This window comes from Aotus nancymaae, unplaced genomic scaffold, assembly GCF_030222135.1.
Source record: "Aotus nancymaae isolate 86718 unplaced genomic scaffold, 86718_ANA_hifiasm-v0.15.2.pri h1tg000067l, whole genome shotgun sequence".
NCBI lineage: Eukaryota > Metazoa > Chordata > Mammalia > Primates > Aotidae > Aotus > Aotus nancymaae.
The window spans coordinates 27,930,010-27,947,658 of NW_026988482.1; the positions used below are offsets into that span (position 1 = coordinate 27,930,010).

A 17,649-nucleotide genomic window follows, 5' to 3' on the forward strand; every position below is an offset into this window, starting at 1 on the left:
AAAAAAACAACAAAAAAACCCCAACCTCAAAATGTTTGCTCTGTACTCCAATGTAAATAACATACAATAAAATTTCTAGAACACTGAGCACCTAATTTTAGACAAGTGTTGTTGGCCACAACTGTTACTTTAATCACCTTTTTAAGAAAAAGATAATGGTATTACTTTATCATACATTCTTGTAATCTTATTTATTTATTTATTTTTCCGAGATGAAGTCTTGCTCTGTCACCCAGGCTGGAGTGCAGTGGTGTGATCTCGGCTCACTGCAACCTCTGCCTCCTGGGTTCAAACAATTCTCCTGCCTCAGCCTCCTGAGTAGCTGGGATTACAGGCGCGAGCCACCACGCCTGGCTATTTTTTTATTTTTATTTTTAGTAGAGATGGGGTTTCACCATGTTGGCCAGGCTGGTCTGGAACTCCTGACCTCATGATCTGTCTGCCTTGGCTTCCCAAAGTGCTGAGATTACAGGCATGAGCCACTGCGCCCGGCTGGGAGCATTCATTCTTACAATATTATGCTCACTGCAGCCTCAAACTGCTAGGCTCAAGGGATCCTCCCAGCTCAGCCTCGGAGTAGCTGGGCCTACAGGTATGCCACCATGCCTGGCTAATTAAAAAAATATTTTTTTGTTTTGGGGTAGGGACAGGGTCTTGCTATGTTGCCCAGGGTGGTCTCGAACTCCTGGATTCAAGCAATCCTCCCGCCTCGGCCTCCCAAAGTACTGGAATTACAGGCTTTGAGTCACTGTGTATGGTCTCTATTTTTTAAGAACAAAAATACCCTGGGCTTTAAAAAACTTTTTTGCAATTAAACTAAAACTAAACAAATAACCACCCGTACCCCCGACCAAAATCCAGGATTACATCCTATGGTTAGAAGCAACTCAGAATGGGCCAAGTGTGGTTTCAAGTATCTTTCTTTACATGGAAAAAAAAAAAAGAAAGTTGATTAAAAGATATTATAGCAGTGCAATATCTTTCTTGTGAAGAAAATGCTTTTTATACAGGAATAGTCATGCTAACAACAGTGCCTTAACCCGTTTTGCCAATTTGAAGCTTTTTTCAGGATCATCGATTAATATCTTAGTAGCTAGTATTACAGCAGAACTGTATGGGAAACAGGGTCTTTCGGACAGTGCTTTTTCACATTTTGCTCCTTGAAATTATGGTGAGGTGAGGATGAAACAGGCATGAAAGGAAAGCACTTAACTCAATATTTAATGAAGAGTAAGGGGACAGAATAATTCTGCTAAAACAAAGTTCAGCAGTAGAGAGCTTGTCTCACTCCAATGCAGCATGGGGGCTTTGAGGTGCCAAGTAAAAATTCAGGACAGTTTCATAACCATGAAATGCCCACTGCTTACATATAGTGGACGGTTCATAAGCATGTATTGAATATATTAACTAATGTACCACAATTGCCATTTTATTCAACTTTTGGGAGAAAATTTTATCAGCTAACTTATAAACTAAAATGCAAAACAGAAGAGAAAGAAAACAGTCAATTTCAGAAAAACCTCTCATGTAGGTAAAATCCCAAACGAAGCTTAATGAAGGCTGTGCATCCACCACCAATTACAGACCATGAGTGTACTTTTTAGTACTATGTGGTACGAGCTTTCAGAATACTTTTCAAGGCTATACAAATTCCTAAGACCACTGAGGACCCTAACAGAGCCTGCAGTGGTAAAAAAGAGGCACAAAGCTTTTCCAGAACCAGCTGCTGCGGGCTAACTTCTGCACTCCAAGACCATCTTATCCCATAGTAATCTTACAGGAATAGAAAAAAGCATTGTAAGTTTTCCTGCCAAAAACAAGTACTCTGGGGTAAGCATAGTTCTTTCCTTACATTTTAGGTTTAAAATTGTAAGACATACCTGTTTGAAAAAAATAAAAAATAAATAAATAAAGAGACAGGGTCTCACTGTTGCCCAGACTGGAGTACACTGGCACACTCACAGCTCACTGCAGCCTCCAACTCCTGGGCTCAAGTGATCTTCCTGCCTCAGGCTCCCAAGTAGCTGGGACTGACTACAACATGCTAACATGCTCTCTTTTTGAACTTATATTTCTGCTGGCCCTGGAGGCCAGCTTCCCTAGTAAAAGAGTCTCCTGCACACCTCCTCCTCCTCTTCTGGTCTTCCCTGGTCAGCACCCAAGCACCCAGAGAGCCTCACCCGCTCATACTCATCCTTGGCTCTGCTCAGCATCTCCAGGATGTCGATGGGCCTGTGGTCGTTGCAGCCATTGGCCTGGCTGGGACTCTGTTTATCCCGAGCAGCTTGCTGTGATCGCCGTGTCTCCTCTTCTACCACACTAGAGGAGAAGAACTAGGTTTTAGAAAGGCCTCTTGAAACAAAATCTGACCCAAGATTTCTTTTGGTGTTCATCTTCCCAGGATACACTAAAAGTGTCACATGATGACATTATTCTTGCAATATATAACACAGAACCTCAGTTACCTCATTCCAGGAATACACGACTTACCATTTCACTGTCTCATTAACAACAGTGCCAATATTTACCCTTCAGAAGGACAAAAATACAGAATTCCTTGCTAGAGTTGGTGGAGGTACGTTAAAAACTTCACTAAATATCTCCCTTCTTCCCTAGAAGTATTTCAAAATCAGTCAAACTAATTGATAAAGCAAATTGAAAATGGACAATGCCACCAAGACACAGGAAGGCTGCACAGTTGAACAAATCCTCTGTGGAAAGTCTGGATTGACACTGGGCTAGTAAGGACAAAGTCATTTCTTAAAAGTAGAGGTCTTGGTGAAACCTTAAAAGTTAATAACACTATAAGCAAATAAAAGGTTTCCCTTATTCTCCCTTTTACAAACCACTAACTGAGCCTGGGCAACTTGACAAAACCCTGCCTCTACAAAAAATATAAAAATTAGCTAGGTTTAGTGTTACGTGCCTGTAGTCCCAGCTATTTGGGAGGCTAAGGTGGGAGGCTCGTTTGAGTCTAGGAGGTAGAGGCTGCAATGAGCTGAGATCACACCACTGCACTCCAGCCTGGGCGACAGAGTGAGACCTTGACTCAAAAAAAAAAAAAAAAAAAAAAAAAAAATCACTAAGTGGGCTTCTGGTTTTTAAGAACACCCCCTTCTCTCTTGCATAGAAGGATCTGAAGCAATTACAGCAAAATGTTAGGAACTGAGAGCTAGGTGGTAAGCACATGCATATTTTATCATTTCCTATATTTTTCTACAAGCTTTCAAGCTGGAACAATAAATTTTAATAAGGCAACTATTTATTTATTTATTTTTTAAGATTCATTCAGGCCAGGCACAGTGCTTATGCCTATGATCCTAGCACTCTGCAAGGCTGAGGCAGGAAGATCACCTGAACCCAGGAGTTCAGGGCAACATAGTGAAATTCTGTTTTAAAAAACAAGAAGCCCAGCCTGCACAGGAGCTCTCATTAGAGTGTAGTGAAGAGGTGAAGAGAGACTCCTTTTTTATTTAAAAATACTGGGTTAAACAATATTAAACAGACTTAAGAAAAAAGAAAAAACAGAATCCTTGAGTTTTATTATTGTTTTTGTAGAGATGGGATTTGATATGTTGCCCAGGCTGGTCTCAAAACTCCTAGCCTCAAGTGATCCTCCTGCCTCAGACTCCCAAAATACTGGGATTAGAGATATGAACTACTGCAACCCACCCATTGAGTTTTGTTTGTTTCACTTATTTTTTTTATTGTACAGACAAGGTCCCACTATGTTGCTCAGGTTAATCTCAAACTCCTGGCCTCAAGCAATCCTCCCACCTCATCCTCCAAAAGTACCAGGATTATAGACATGAGGTACCTACCACACCTGGCCAGTTGAGTTTTTAAGAATGCTAAAATTTACTGTGATTCTCCAAGAAGAGCAGGACTACAGGGCTTCTCAAATTTTACTTGACTAGAGAATTTTACTCTGAGGCAGAGTTCCTGTTTGGGAAATGTGGCTTTAAGGTAATATGTAGTTTCTCTATCTAGATTCTTATAGCACTTAATAAGACTATTAGTTCTAAAACAAATGTAGAATCACAAGCTTCATGGTAGACTGAAAGACTGGTATGGGATATGAGAATCAAACCAAATATAAATTCTTTATTTAATGTTCAGATATAGGCCGCATCAGCCTGAATCCATCTTCATAAAGGACTCTGTCACACAGCCTGTTTTCTACCTACCTCCTGACATGTTGCCTGACTTGGCCATGCTGATATTTAACTCTTACCTGACCCAGACTAGTGATTCTGTGATTATTTTGGTTTAAGAGAATAATATTTCTTTTCTTTTCTTTTTCTTTTTTTTTTTTTTTTGAGACAGAGCCTCACTCTGTTACCCAGGCTAGAGTGCAGAGGTGCTATCTTGGCTCACTGCAACCTCCACCTCCTGGGTTTGGGATTCTTATGCCTCAGCCTCCCTAGTAGCTGGGATTACAGGTGTGCACCATCACGCCCGGCTAATTTTTGTATTTTTAGTAGAGACAGGGTTTCCCCATGTTGACCAGGCTGGTCTTGAACTCCTGACCTCAAGTGATCCAACCACCTTGGCCTCTCTAAGTGCTTGGGTTGCAGGCATGAACCACTGTGCCGAGCCAGAACAGGTAATTTTAGAAAGCTCACCACTGCTGAAAGCAGAAGCTGTCAGGGGTGGTATGGAAGGGACTCTCACATGAATGAGGCTTAGACTCTAAGGTCTCTTCGAATCCAAACTTATTATGAATAGCACCCATGCCATTCTCCTTTCCTTTCAAATACCAAAACATGCCCCTAAGATGTCTGTAAGATCAGGAATAAAGCTTACTTTCATGAGTTCTCCAAAGTTTACATAGTCTACGTGGCCAAACATTCAAACAACTTTTTATTGTTAAAAAGAGTTTTTGGTGACTAGATTTCCTCTTTAGGAGAGTCAACATCTTCCAAGTTTAGTGGGTTTTCAACTCTTCCACCACTGACCAAAGAATATCCAAATTTAGATAATATAGGTCTAGATGCTCACTTATTTTCCTACATAGCTTCTAGTTTTTATAAACATTGTTTGGAGTAAATCAGTTTTTTACTTGGAGAATCTTTATTATATTGTGGCTGTCAAATAGTGATAGGAAGAATTGTATTTAAAAGAATGGGCACTGATAGACACATTTATTTAAATGCGCAATATGCTAACAAGAATTGTATTAGTATTTTTGGTTAGTAGAGGTGGTATTCTCAAACATGTAGCAAACAAACAAACAAAAAACATGTAGCAAACAGGCATATGCAGGCAGATTTAGAACAAAGACAGATAGTCTTTTTTAGTTCTGGTGACCTGAAAGGCATTTATCACAAAGTTAATGGTAACATACAGTATTCTCTTCAGCCATAAATAGGCCAGACATTTAAAACTCACTATCTGCAGGACTTCTAATACTTTGTTGATAGAAAAAACAAAACTCACTATCAAGTTTCACCAGGGTATTCTCTAATCTTTTTTTTTTTTTTTTTGAGATGGGCTCTCACTATGTTGCCCAGGTTGATCTTGAACTCCTGGGGCCCATGTGATCTGTCCACCTGAGCCTCACAAGTATTATAGCTGGGATGACAGGTACACACCACTGTGCCTGGCCTCTCTAACCACTTTCTTTTCTTCTTTTTTTTTTTTTTCTTAAACAGAGGTGAGTCTTGCTATGTCAGGCCAAGCTGGTCTTGGAACTCCTGGCCTCAAGCAATCCTCCCAGCCTTGACCTCCCAAAGTGCTGAGACTACAGGCATCAGCCACTGTGCCCAGGCTCTAATCAGCTTTAATACCATACCTGCTTCTAGTCAAACAAGCTGAAAATTTAAGCAATTGTCCCTCTTTTGGGCATTTCTGGTGAAAGAAGACCCAGTGCTCTTCTTTTCCCTTCCAGCTTCCTATTTCTACTCCTCATCCTATTTTTGGGTTCAATAAAATATTTTTAGATATGCCTTCAGTCTTCAGCTTCATTTACCATTTGAAGTCTTGCATTAGGGGTAACACTTGCCCTGACAGATAAATGGTTTTCTTTCAATAGTAGTTAGAGCTAAAAGAGCCAGATCATTTCATTCAGGATCTAAATGCCCTCATTCTGCAGGAGAAAGTGTTTATATATTAATACATTCCAAAGTTTAGAAAAAATTCTGGATTTCTGGATAACCATGAATCAACAACCCTGTGTCTTCTAAGTAATCAGAAGTAAGCTGCCTTTGCTGTCACTTTCAAAGCTAAAACAAGTGATCATCAAATAAATGGCTTTGCTGAAAAATAGTTTTAGCTGGGTAATGGTAGCTTGTGCCTATAGTCCCAATTACTTGGGAGGCTGAGGTAGAAGGATCCCTTAAGCCCAGGAGTTTGAGACTAGCCTTGGCAATATGGTGACATCCCATCTCAATAAACAAATAAATTTTAAAAAGAAAAATAGTTTTATCTTTTTCAAGAGAAAAAGTGTTCTAAAAACAAAGTGTGGTTCTAGGGAGTCAACATTTTTTCAAGTACGGTGACTACAAGTTCATAGAGAACCATGTTCTCAGGGTGCACACAAGTAATAAAGATGAGCCTGCCCTGCAAGCTCACAGCCAGAACAGACAACAAAGCAGGGGGCTGATAATTTCCCATCAGGACATGTTAGTAGTCCTGGATTGTAACCTGCCTTAGCCACATCTGCCTTCTTTTACAATGCAAATATACCCTGAACTGAGATTTGGGTTAATTACTTATTTATACTTTCAAGAGTTTAAAATCAGGCTGTTGGCGTGGGACAGTGGCTCACACCTATAATCCGAGCACTTTGGGAGGCCAAGGTGGAAGACTCGCTTGAGCCTAGGACTTCAAGACCAGTTTAGGCAACATAGTGAGACCCTGCCTCTACCCAACCCCGCCAAAAATTAGCTGATGGTGGTGCATGCCTGTAGTCCCAGCTACTCAGGAGGCTGAGATGGGACGATCACTTGAGCCCAAGAGTTTAAGGCTGCACTGAGCTGTGACTGCCCCACTGAACTCCAGCCTGGGTGACAGAGCGAGACTCTGTCTAAAAAAAAAAAAAAAAAAAAAGTAAAATAAAATAAAAAGAAAATAAGATTAGACTGTTAAAAAATTTAAGATTATTTTCTTTTAAACATGTAGATTAAAAACTGCAAGAGAGGAAAGGGAATTCTGATTTGACAGATGGGGATGGTGGAGTGGGGAGAGAGGTCCACATTTCTAAGAAGAGTCAGGCAAAAACTGAAAAAAAGCAGAAGCGCACCAGAACACACCATCTACCTATTATAGCATTTGGCCAAGAGTTCTGTAGTCCCTCAGGCCCCCTGCAGCCCCATGTCATGAACTTCCAGAATCCAGACTGGCAGTCCAGAAATATGGATAGGTCACATAAGGGTTGGCTTCTACAGACTAGCCTGAGAGAGGACAATGAACTGCCCTTTAGAACATTAATTCAAGGAAGATAATTTTCCAAATTTCAAGGTTCTGAGTCACAAAAAAATCTTCTGGAACACAAACCATGAGTGGATTGGGGCCTGCTAAGCCTAGAGTCTGTGTCAAAAACAAGTTCACTTAAAAGAATTAAATACAGATGTGTGTGTGAGTTCTCTATCAGGCTATCACACACAGTACCACTTGTTACAATGGAAATTTGGACAGAACCTAAATCGGAGCCACTGTATGCGGTCAAGCTGTACACCTGATGCAGATTCCTCTGGAGCCGGGCAGTCTGGCAGCCCTAACCTACAGGTCCAACAGCAAGGTTCTGGTTAAATCATGATCTGTCTATAGAGCTGGACACAAGGCAGCTGTCATAAATACTACAGAGAAAAATTTAATGCCCTGGAAAAATGCTGTTGACATGAAAAGCAGTAATATGGTATGATCCTATTTTTGTAAAAAACAATCACACATATCTACTTAATATACACATAAAGAAAAAGAGTAGAAGGAAACTGAAATGTACACTGGGAGTAGTAAGATAATAATTAGATATATTTTAAAGCTTTTCTGCCTTTTCCAAGTTTTTGGCATAAAAAGAAATTGGAGAAATACATGAGTTAGTAGACTTAAGTAATAAAAAGAACTGGGAGGGGATTATTTTTCATTTCTTACATACCATCAGTTAAATTTATGGAGTAATATACTTACTTAGCCATGAGTTTTGCTATGCGGTGACAGTCATTCTTGTCATAAAACCAGATACTGTATATCGACACTTGAAAAACAAAAGGAAAAAAGATAAGAGGAAATAAGGTTTCAACATTTGGGTGTATGTTAATAATATATTATCACCATAGAATGTCACTAAATATACCATCAGACCCTCAAATTGTTAATAGTCTAGCTAAAGGAAACAAATATCTCCTCCCCAAATTCTGTTTAATAAAATCAGAACAGGTAAAACATTCAGATAAAAACTGCACAAAATAGTTTTAGACATTATCACCAGAACTCAGTGAACCTAAGATGTTACTAAGTGTAAGATGCAACCATTATTTATGTACTATCAAGCTTTCAAGAAAAAGGCTGCCAATTAAACTAAGACTCAATTATATTGATTGTAAGATGCATTGTAAATTGGTATTAAAATTGTTGCCAGGTGCGGTGGCTCACACCTGTAATCTCAGCACTTTGGAAGGTGAGGTGGGCGGATCACTTGAGGTCAGGAGTTCAAGACCAGCCTGGCCAACATGGTAAAACCCCATCTCTACTAAAAATGCAAAAATTAGCCAGGTGTGGTAGTGTGCCTGTAATCCCAGCTACTCAGGAGGTTGAGGCAGGAGAACTGCTTGAACCTGGGAGGCAGAGGTTGTAGTGAGCTGAGATCATGCCACTGTACTCCAGCCTGAGCAACAGAGTGAAACTCTATCTTTAAAATATATATATATATATATATATATATATATATATATATATAAAAATTTTTTACAACACAAAGCTTTCAATGCCAGCTCTATATCCATCCTATGACTGACTTGTTTACATGTGGAACAGACTGAGTTCAGTCTATTGCACTTCTTATCCCATTCTTTTTATTCCCAATATGGTGATTGGTTCAAAGAAAGCCCTAAAAAATTTTGCTGCAAGATAAATAAACTTTATTAAAGATGGCAATATGTAAAAGCTACTATAAATGCTTTTTGGATAAGGTAGAATAGAAAGAAATACTAAACATACAAGCTGAAACAGACACATGGATGGATAAGACCAATTGCTACCATGTGTACCCATATGATGACACTCACAGCTTGGCACAGCTTGTACCTCCTTAAATGCTTACAATGAGTCTGGGCGTGGTGGTTCATGCCTGTAATCCCAGCACTTTGGGAAGTGGGCGGATCACCTGAGGTCAGGAGTTCAAGACCAGCCTGGTCAACATGGTGAAACCCCATCTCTACTAAAAATACAAAAATTAGCTGGGTGTGGTGGTGGGCACCTGTAATCCCAGCTACTCAGGAGGCTGAGGCAGTAGAATTGCTTAAATCCAGAAGGCGGGGGTTGCAGTGAGCCAAGAGCATACCACTGCACTCCAGCCTGGGCAACAGAGTGAGACTCTGTCTCAAAAAAAAAAAAAAAACCTACAATGATTTCCTGGCACCAAAATGGCAGGTACCATTACCATTATGCTTTTTTTAAAGAAACCAATAATTGTACCTTCACATGCAATTGTAAAGAACAGAAAGATCTTGGTGCCCTATAAATTGTTTCCGCCAATGGTTAAGATTTTACAAAATTATGGTATACTATCACAGCCAGGATACTGACATCAGTCAAGATACAGAAATTTCCATGGCCACTAGGATCCCTGGTGCCCTTTTACAGCCCACATCCACACTGCTCTGGCCCCTCTCCTGTCCTTGACTCTTGGCAAATAAGAACCTGTTCCCTGTTTCTACAATGTTGTAATTTCAAGAGTATTAGATTATAGAAGTGAAACCACAGAAGTCATAGAAAACTGCTATCCATTCCAAGCCAGCTGTAATGAGATCTTCTTTGCTATTTCTGCTACACTGCCTTCATGAAAGGGAGACACAGAAGTCCCCTGGTGGCCAATTATTATTAGCAGGGCTTCCAATCCTTGCCAGTTTTGCTGGGCCGGCCTAGTATTGCTGGCAGGACTTTCATTTAGCTTAGGAGAGGAATGAGCCTACCTGGGCCACCTTCTGTTGCTGCTAGGTTTAAGGTCAAGAAACTCCAGGCCCAGGCCCACTTCTTATGCTGAGTGGGGGTTTATAAGACACTTTGCTGCTGCTGTTCTGCCAGTTCTAGGTTCCTGACCAGATCTTCCTCTTTTTACCTTTTAGAGTTCTCCAGATTGTCTCTTGTGTCATTTCCAGGTTTTATAGTTGTAAGTAGCAGGGAGAGACAAGTCTATGCTACTTGGTTTAATTGGGAGTCTCATTTTGCATTTTTATGGATGGGAATAGGGGTTAACAGAGAGACTAACGTATTAACAAATGAGAGAAAAAAAATCAGTCTCAGAACTATAAGTAAAACTTGGGTCAGGCCGGGCATGGTGGCTCATGCCTGAAATCCTAGCATTTTAGGAGGCCAAGGTGGCTGCACTACCTGAAGGAAGTCCAGGCTCACCAGTCTCTGAGGTCAGGAGTTTGAGACCAGCCTGGCCAACATGGTGAAACCCCATCTCTACTAAAAATAGAAAATTAGCCGGGCATGGTGGTGCATGCCTTTAGTCCCAGCTGCTCAAGAAGCTGAGACAGTAGAATTGCTTGAACCTGGGAGGCAGAGGTTGCAGTGAGCTGAGATCACATCACTGCACTCCAGCCTGGACAACAAGCAAAATTCCATCTCAAAACAAACAAGCAAACAAAAAACAAAACAAAAAACCAAACAAACCAAACCACAACAAACCAAAAAAAAAAACCCCAGAAAACAAACTTGGGTCTTCTCACTCTTAGACCAGTTATCTTGTTACTATATTTTTGTTGCTGAAATCTCATTGCATTGAGGCCAGGTTCGGTGGCTCACACCTGTAATCTCAGCACTTTGGGAAGCCAAGGTGGGCGGATCACAAGGTCGGGAGTTCAAGACCAGCCTGGCCAACATGGTGAAACCCCCCCGTCTCTATTAAAAAAAAAAAAACCTCAAATCTCATTGCATTGAAATAACACTGCAGTTTTTTATAGAAACAAAAAGTTAGTGAGCTTCAGTTATGCTCAATGATTAAAGTGACCCATAAAAGAAAATCTATACATAATTAAGTTAAAATGCACACTAAGAGGGTGCCATAGAATATAGGAAATAGAAGTGCTAGCCCAAGAGACTTTAAATAAATCAAAAAATCATTTTTAAAACTATTTTAAAAGTTCCCTTCTCAATAGAAATATAATTTTGAGTCTATTATTATTGTAGAGTTAATTAAAACATTATTGATACACAGAGCAAGTGAGTGGCTTCATTTTAATGAAGATCAATGGACAAGATTTTTTTTTTTTCCCACCCTGTTTACAAAGGGCTTCTCTGGCAGGGAAAAACCTCTGATTATATTAAAATTGCCCCAAATCTTTGGAACCTGTGTCTGGCCACGTGTCCAGCAGGTGGCTGCACTACCTGAAGAAGTTCAGGCTCGCCAGTCTCTGAGCCTTCAACCAGCTAGAAAGAGTTTTCCATGTTTGGAATCCATTTTCACAGTGCCTCGTTTGTTCACAGAATTTCAAAGCACTCTGAGTGCTCCAAACAGAATCAAACTCCAATAAATAACAAGTAATTTTGGAATGTTTTACATGACGGTAAGACAAATTCACTCAGCTTTAACATCTCAATGGAAGGAGCACAGAAGCAGCCTTGTTACAGAGATAATTATTAAGCATTATCTACTGCAGGGTCTTGGTTAAGCTCTTCGCAGCTAAGGCTTGCTCCAACTACAGTAAATCAGATCAGGGCTTTAAAAAGACTCCATATATGGCAATTACACATGACCACCTTTCTTTCTTTCTTTTTTCTTTTTTTTTTTTTTTTCAGACAGAGTCTCACTCTGTTGCCAGGCACCAGGCTGGAGTGCAGTGGCACAATCTCAGCTCACTGCGACTTTCACCTCCCAGGTTCAAGCAACTCCTGCCTCAGCCTCCCGAGTAGCTGGGACTACAGGTGCACGCCACCACACCCAGTCAATTTTTGTATTTTTAGTATAGACGGGGTTTCACCATGTTGGCCAGGATGGTCTCGATCTCTTGACCTGGTGATCCACCCGCCTCGGCCTCCCAAAGTGCTGGGATTACAGGCTTGAGCCACTGCGCCTGGCTGTCCACCTTTCTTGAAATATGCATCTTCCAAGCTTGGCTAATGAACACCCCAAACACCAAAGTCCAAATACAAAAATTTGTTTTTCTCCAATAAGCTATATAAATCTGGACACATCAAAACAATTCACAGTGATAAGAAAAGTTTATGATATGCGGCTGGGCGCGGTGGCTCATGCCTGTAATCCCAGCACTTTGGGAGGCTGAGGCAAGTGGATCACCTGAGGTCAGGAGTTTGAGACCAGCTTGGCCAACATGGTGAAACCCTGGCTCTACCAAAAATACAGAAATTAGCTGGGTGTGGTGATGCACATCTGTAATCCTAGCCACTTGGGAGGCTGAGGCAGGAGAATTGCTTGCACCCAGAAGGTAGAGGTTGCAGTGAGCCAAGATTGTGCCACTGCACTCTAGCCTGGGTGACAGAATGAGACTCAATTTCAAAAGAAAAGAAAAGTTTATGATATACAACACATCAGGCTCAGAGAAGCACACACTATTTTTTCTGTGCTAAACAGAGGTAATTAAGTGTGTTTTCACAGGGGCTTCTAAATCGAACTCTTAGAAAAGAACTCCTTATCAATAATCAAAATAAGTCCATCAAAGCTGTCAACTTATTTTGAAAAACCTTCATTTAAGATGCCCCCTTGTCCTCTGAAGAAGTACAATATAATTTAGAAATAGGACACATGCCTCTGCTTTTGTGTATTATCAAATAAACTGCCTAAAAAGAGCCAAATACTTTCAAAGGCATGTTTGCAAAAGAAATAAAGATAAGGAAGCCATATTGATAGCTTAATGGGTAAGGGATAAGAGTCACACTCGATTCTGCCAAAAGCAGACCTGTAGAGGTTCAGACACGCATCCAAGAATCAGCTCTGTCTGCCAACATATCAAACGGTCAGTGTGTGCAACTGGCAAAAAAGCCCAGGGAGCTGCCACGGAGCCTGTCACTGTCACTCATGAGGAAAGACAGACAAGTTCACCAGATAGCTAAAACTGCAGAGGACCTCCTCCGCAAACCGAAGCTAAGCATTCTTCCCTCAAAAGAACCTATACTCTAAGGCCCAATACGTTCTGCCAACAATTCACTTGCTGAAATAAATTTCCCTGACTAACTATGCCACAGAGAATTTAGGTTTTGGCAAAACAGTATTGCTTTGCTATGGCAAATGATGGCACACTGTTTTACAAATGGCCTTTCTCAAGATGAAAGAAACTAGTTAATGGATAACTTCTACACATTGTGACCGCTAACAACTATCCTAAAAGTCAGTCATGTTGTATAGGTTGGCTGGGTGTGCTGGCTCATATCTCTAATTCTAACATTTTGAGAGGCTGAGGTGGGAGGTTAACTTGAGCTCAGGAGTTCAAGACCAGCCTGGGCAACATAGTGGGACCTTGTTTATTAAAAAAAAAAATTTTTTTTTTTTAGATGGAGTTTTTCACTCGTGTTGTCCAGGCTGGAGTGCAATGGCGCAATGTTGGCTCACTGCAACCTCCATCTCCTGGGTTTAAGTGATTCTCCCACCTCAGCCTCCCAAATAGCCTGGATTACAGGCATATGCCACCACGCTCGGCAATTTTTTGTATTTAGTAGAGACGAGGTTTCACCATGTTGGTCAGGCTGGTCTTGAACTCCTGACCTCAGGTGATCCACCCGCCTTGGCCTCCCAAAGTGCTGGGATTACAGGCATGAGCCAACACACCCAGCTAAAAAAATTTTTTTAATTAAAAAAAAAGGGCCGGGCGCGGTGGCTCAAGCCTGTAATCCCAGCACTTTGGGAGGCCGAGGCGGGTGGATCACGAGGTCAAGAGATCGAGACCATCCTGGTCAACATGGTGAAACCCCGTCTCTACTAATACAAAAAATTAGCTGGGCACGGTGGCGCGTGCCTGTAATCCCAGCTACTCAGGAGGCTGAGGCAGGAGAATTGCCTGAACCCAGGAGGCGGAGATTGCGGTGAGCCGAGATCGCGCCATTGCGCTCCAGCCTGGGTAACAAGAGCGAAACTCCGTCTCAAAAAAAAAAAAAAAAAAAAGAAAAAAGGAGGTGTGATAGGACATTTCATTGCCTTTACGTTGTAGTTCCACGAAAAATATCGAGATGCAAGTAAGAGTATCAAAAATTAAACGTTTCATTTGCTTTTCAAATGAAGGCCCCTTTCTTTTGAAAATGTGAAAAAATAAAACTAATTACAAAAATAAAAGGTATTTGAACTATTTTGTATTGAGAAATTTCAAAAAGAAGAGTTTTGAGTAAAAGTTTTCTCTTTTCTTAGACACATTTTAAAATCCAGCAACCTTATGATTTCATGTAATTCTTCACAGTTCTCGTCTAGAGAGAGGTACGTGGCTCACGCAAGATCAAGAAAAGCCAAATTAATTTGGTGTCTTTGTAAAATCCCTTGAGTCTTCTAGAGATGCTGTGAAATGTCACAAAAACAGAGCTGGGAATCACTCTCACACATATGTTGTCTTTGTGATTCATTTATTATTTAGATCTGACTTACTTTCTACAAGTATCTGAGGAGGCTAGAGATATTCTCAGTATGGTGCCAAGGAGAAAAGGGGGTTTGATAAAAAGCTTTTTGGTGGTGATGTTAAGAGTTATAAAATTTCTTTTTCCTGAAACTTTGTGCTTGAGAAAATAGAGAAAAAAAGTTATACAATTTCTAAAGATGATACTGACAAAGATCTCTTACACCAGGAAACAAAAACAAGAAAATGGGCTTTGGGTATAGACAAATGCATTTTTTATATATAAAAATGGAATAGGTATATAAACATAAGTCAGCCCTGGCAAGTGAAAAAGCAAATGCCTCTGCCTTGGCAGTTCATTTCTTTTAAGACAAGAATAAGCCTGGAGGTGCTCCAGGAACATCAAAAGGTTAGGAAAGAGTGAGAAGAGGAGAAGGCTCTAGGGTAGAGGGGCAGAAAACACACACACAAGGAAAAGGATATGGAGCCTAAGACTGACTGACGTGGGATCATAACAGAGTCTGACATGTTACAAACACTTAGGTGGGTGAGATGCTGTGTATCTGCAGCTGGAAAATGTGATTTAATTATCTTTGCAGCTTAACCCTTTTGGCCAAAAAAGCCACTCATTTCAGACCACCACAGAACACTAACATGGTAGAGAAGGAGTCCAGTTTCTAAAATTTAAATTGTAATATCTACTTATTGAATATTGAACACTGATTAAAAGACTTAGGCCAGGTAATTTAAAAACACTACTCTTCAAGGTCTTCAGTTTGTAATTTAAAACTTTGGTGCCTCTGTCTAAATTAAATCAAATCTGAATATATTAACCAGAAATACTTCTTCCACAATCCCATTAACATTATAATCTCAGTACAGAATTCAGACACATGAAATGACCAACGAACTTCTTTAGGGATTAGGGAAATAAATCCAACAATATCACAACTGATTAAGTTTTACTTTTAAACAATGGGCAACCCTAAATAAAATAGTGAATCGCATTAGGGTTTTGCCTTTGCTGTTAGGATTTACATCTGTTATTGCCACACAGTACACACGACTCCTTAAAGTACAGCTTCCAAAGTGGGTGGTGTAAATCAGAGGTCCCCAAACTCAGGACCATGGATTGGTACTGGTCCGTGGCCTGTTAGGAACCAGGCCTGAACCAGGCACAGCAGGAAGTAGGTGGCAGACAGTAGAGCATTACTGACTGAGCTCTACCTCCTGTCAGATCAGCTTAGGCATTAGATTCTCATAGGAGCTCCAGCCCTACCATGAATAGAGCATTGAGCATGCAAGGAATCCAGGTTGTGGCTCCTTATGAGAATCTAATGCTTGATGATCTGTCATTGTCTTCCATCATCCCCAGATGAGACCATTTAGTTGCAGAAAAACAAGCTCAGGGCTCCCATTGATTCTACATGATGGTGAGCTGCATAATTATTTCATTATATATTACAATGTAATACTAATAGAAATAAAGTACACAATAAATGTAACGTGCCTGAATCATCCTGAAATGATCCCCCAATCCCTGTTCATTGAAAAACAGTCTTCCACAAAACCAGTCCCTGGTGCCAAAAAGGTTGGGGAATGCTAGTGTAAATAATTATGGTTCTGCCAAATGTTAGACATGTCTGACCCTGCCACTGGTAATCTAGTCGCTCTAGCACCCCACACAAATATTATTTTTATCTATCATAAGGGAGAGACAAAGGCAGGAGGAAGCATGGCCCTCGACCTCCATGGAATTGAATTCCTGTTTCCTAGGTGTCCAAAAATCTACAGTTAGAGATCTGGGAAATAGGTCAGATAGGGTGTAAGTAAGGAAAAAAGAGGGAGGAACTTCTTTTCTCTCCTTTCCCTAACTTCTACTATCCTACACATTTTTCTACCAATTTGCTAATCGATCATCCACAGCAGGGCTGTAAGCACAAATGCTCGTGGGGTGTAAGAGCTCTCACAGTGTGGCGGGATCAGTGATGAATGTGTCTTACCTACAATTCTGGCTGACTGTAGTACTTGCAGAAATCCAAGTGCTGTGTGGCCACATACGTCATTTTGTCACAAGAAAAACCAGAAATCCAGGTATGGATGTATAAAATATGCTAACTTTTAAATGTTGGTATTGGTAGCAAATGCTTAGCCTGTGCTTTCCTTTTATTAAAAAGAAAAAGCTGGCTGGGTGCCGTGGCTCACGCTTGTAATCCCAGCACTTTGGGAGGCTGAGGCAGGAGGATCACTTGAGGTCAGGAGTTTGAGACCAGCCAGGCCAACATAGTAAAACCCCATCTCTATTAAAAAAACAAAAAATTAGTCAGGCATGGTGGCGTGCACCTGTAATCCCAGCTACTGGAGAGGCTGAGGCAAAAGAATCACTTGAGCCTGGGAGGCAGAGGTTACAGTGAGTCGAGACAGTACCAGTGCACTCCAGCCTGGGCAATAGAGCAAGACTCCACCTCAAAAAGAGGGGAGGGGAGGGGAGAGAAAAAGCTGAGCAAGCCTGGAAGCAGTGATTTTGTAAGTAACTCAGACCTGCTTGGATCCTCCAGGGCACTGAATCTGAAGGCCCAGTCTGGAGGTTTATTCTGCACACTCCAGAGGAGCTTCGATCTTCTTAGACTAGTGGCTACTCTTGTGTTTCAATTTTGACATACACAGATAACTTCACCGTGTAACAAAAGGTGAAAATCTACATATTACACATTAACATCATTTTGTCACTTAGGTATAAATAATGATTTCCCTTATTGAGTTCTCAAAAGAAAAAAACATGAAAAGTATTGAATACTTAACATGGTAATTATCTAAAAGGGATAAATGGTTAACTTTACAAATCTTTACAATTAAGAACACAATAAAAAACTGAGGGGGGAAAGCCAGTAATTAGTGAATCATAATGAAAATAACCTGCTTTGGAAAT

The 17,649-nt window shown here is 40.7% G+C and overlaps 1 protein-coding gene across 1 annotated transcript in view; it reads right to left on the reverse strand.

The window, feature by feature from the left end:
* DCP1A (decapping mRNA 1A) overlaps nt 1-17,649 on the reverse strand; it is a 50,614-nt gene that overhangs the window by 18,235 nt on the left and 14,730 nt on the right. Inside the window, exons 4-5 of the mRNA XM_021671642.2 lie at nt 8,131-8,197; nt 2,181-2,319 (exon numbers count right to left, since the gene is read on the reverse strand). Of these exons, the coding sequence (XP_021527317.1) occupies nt 2,181-2,319; nt 8,131-8,197 (206 nt within the window). The remainder of the gene's footprint in view (nt 1-2,180; nt 2,320-8,130; nt 8,198-17,649) is intronic.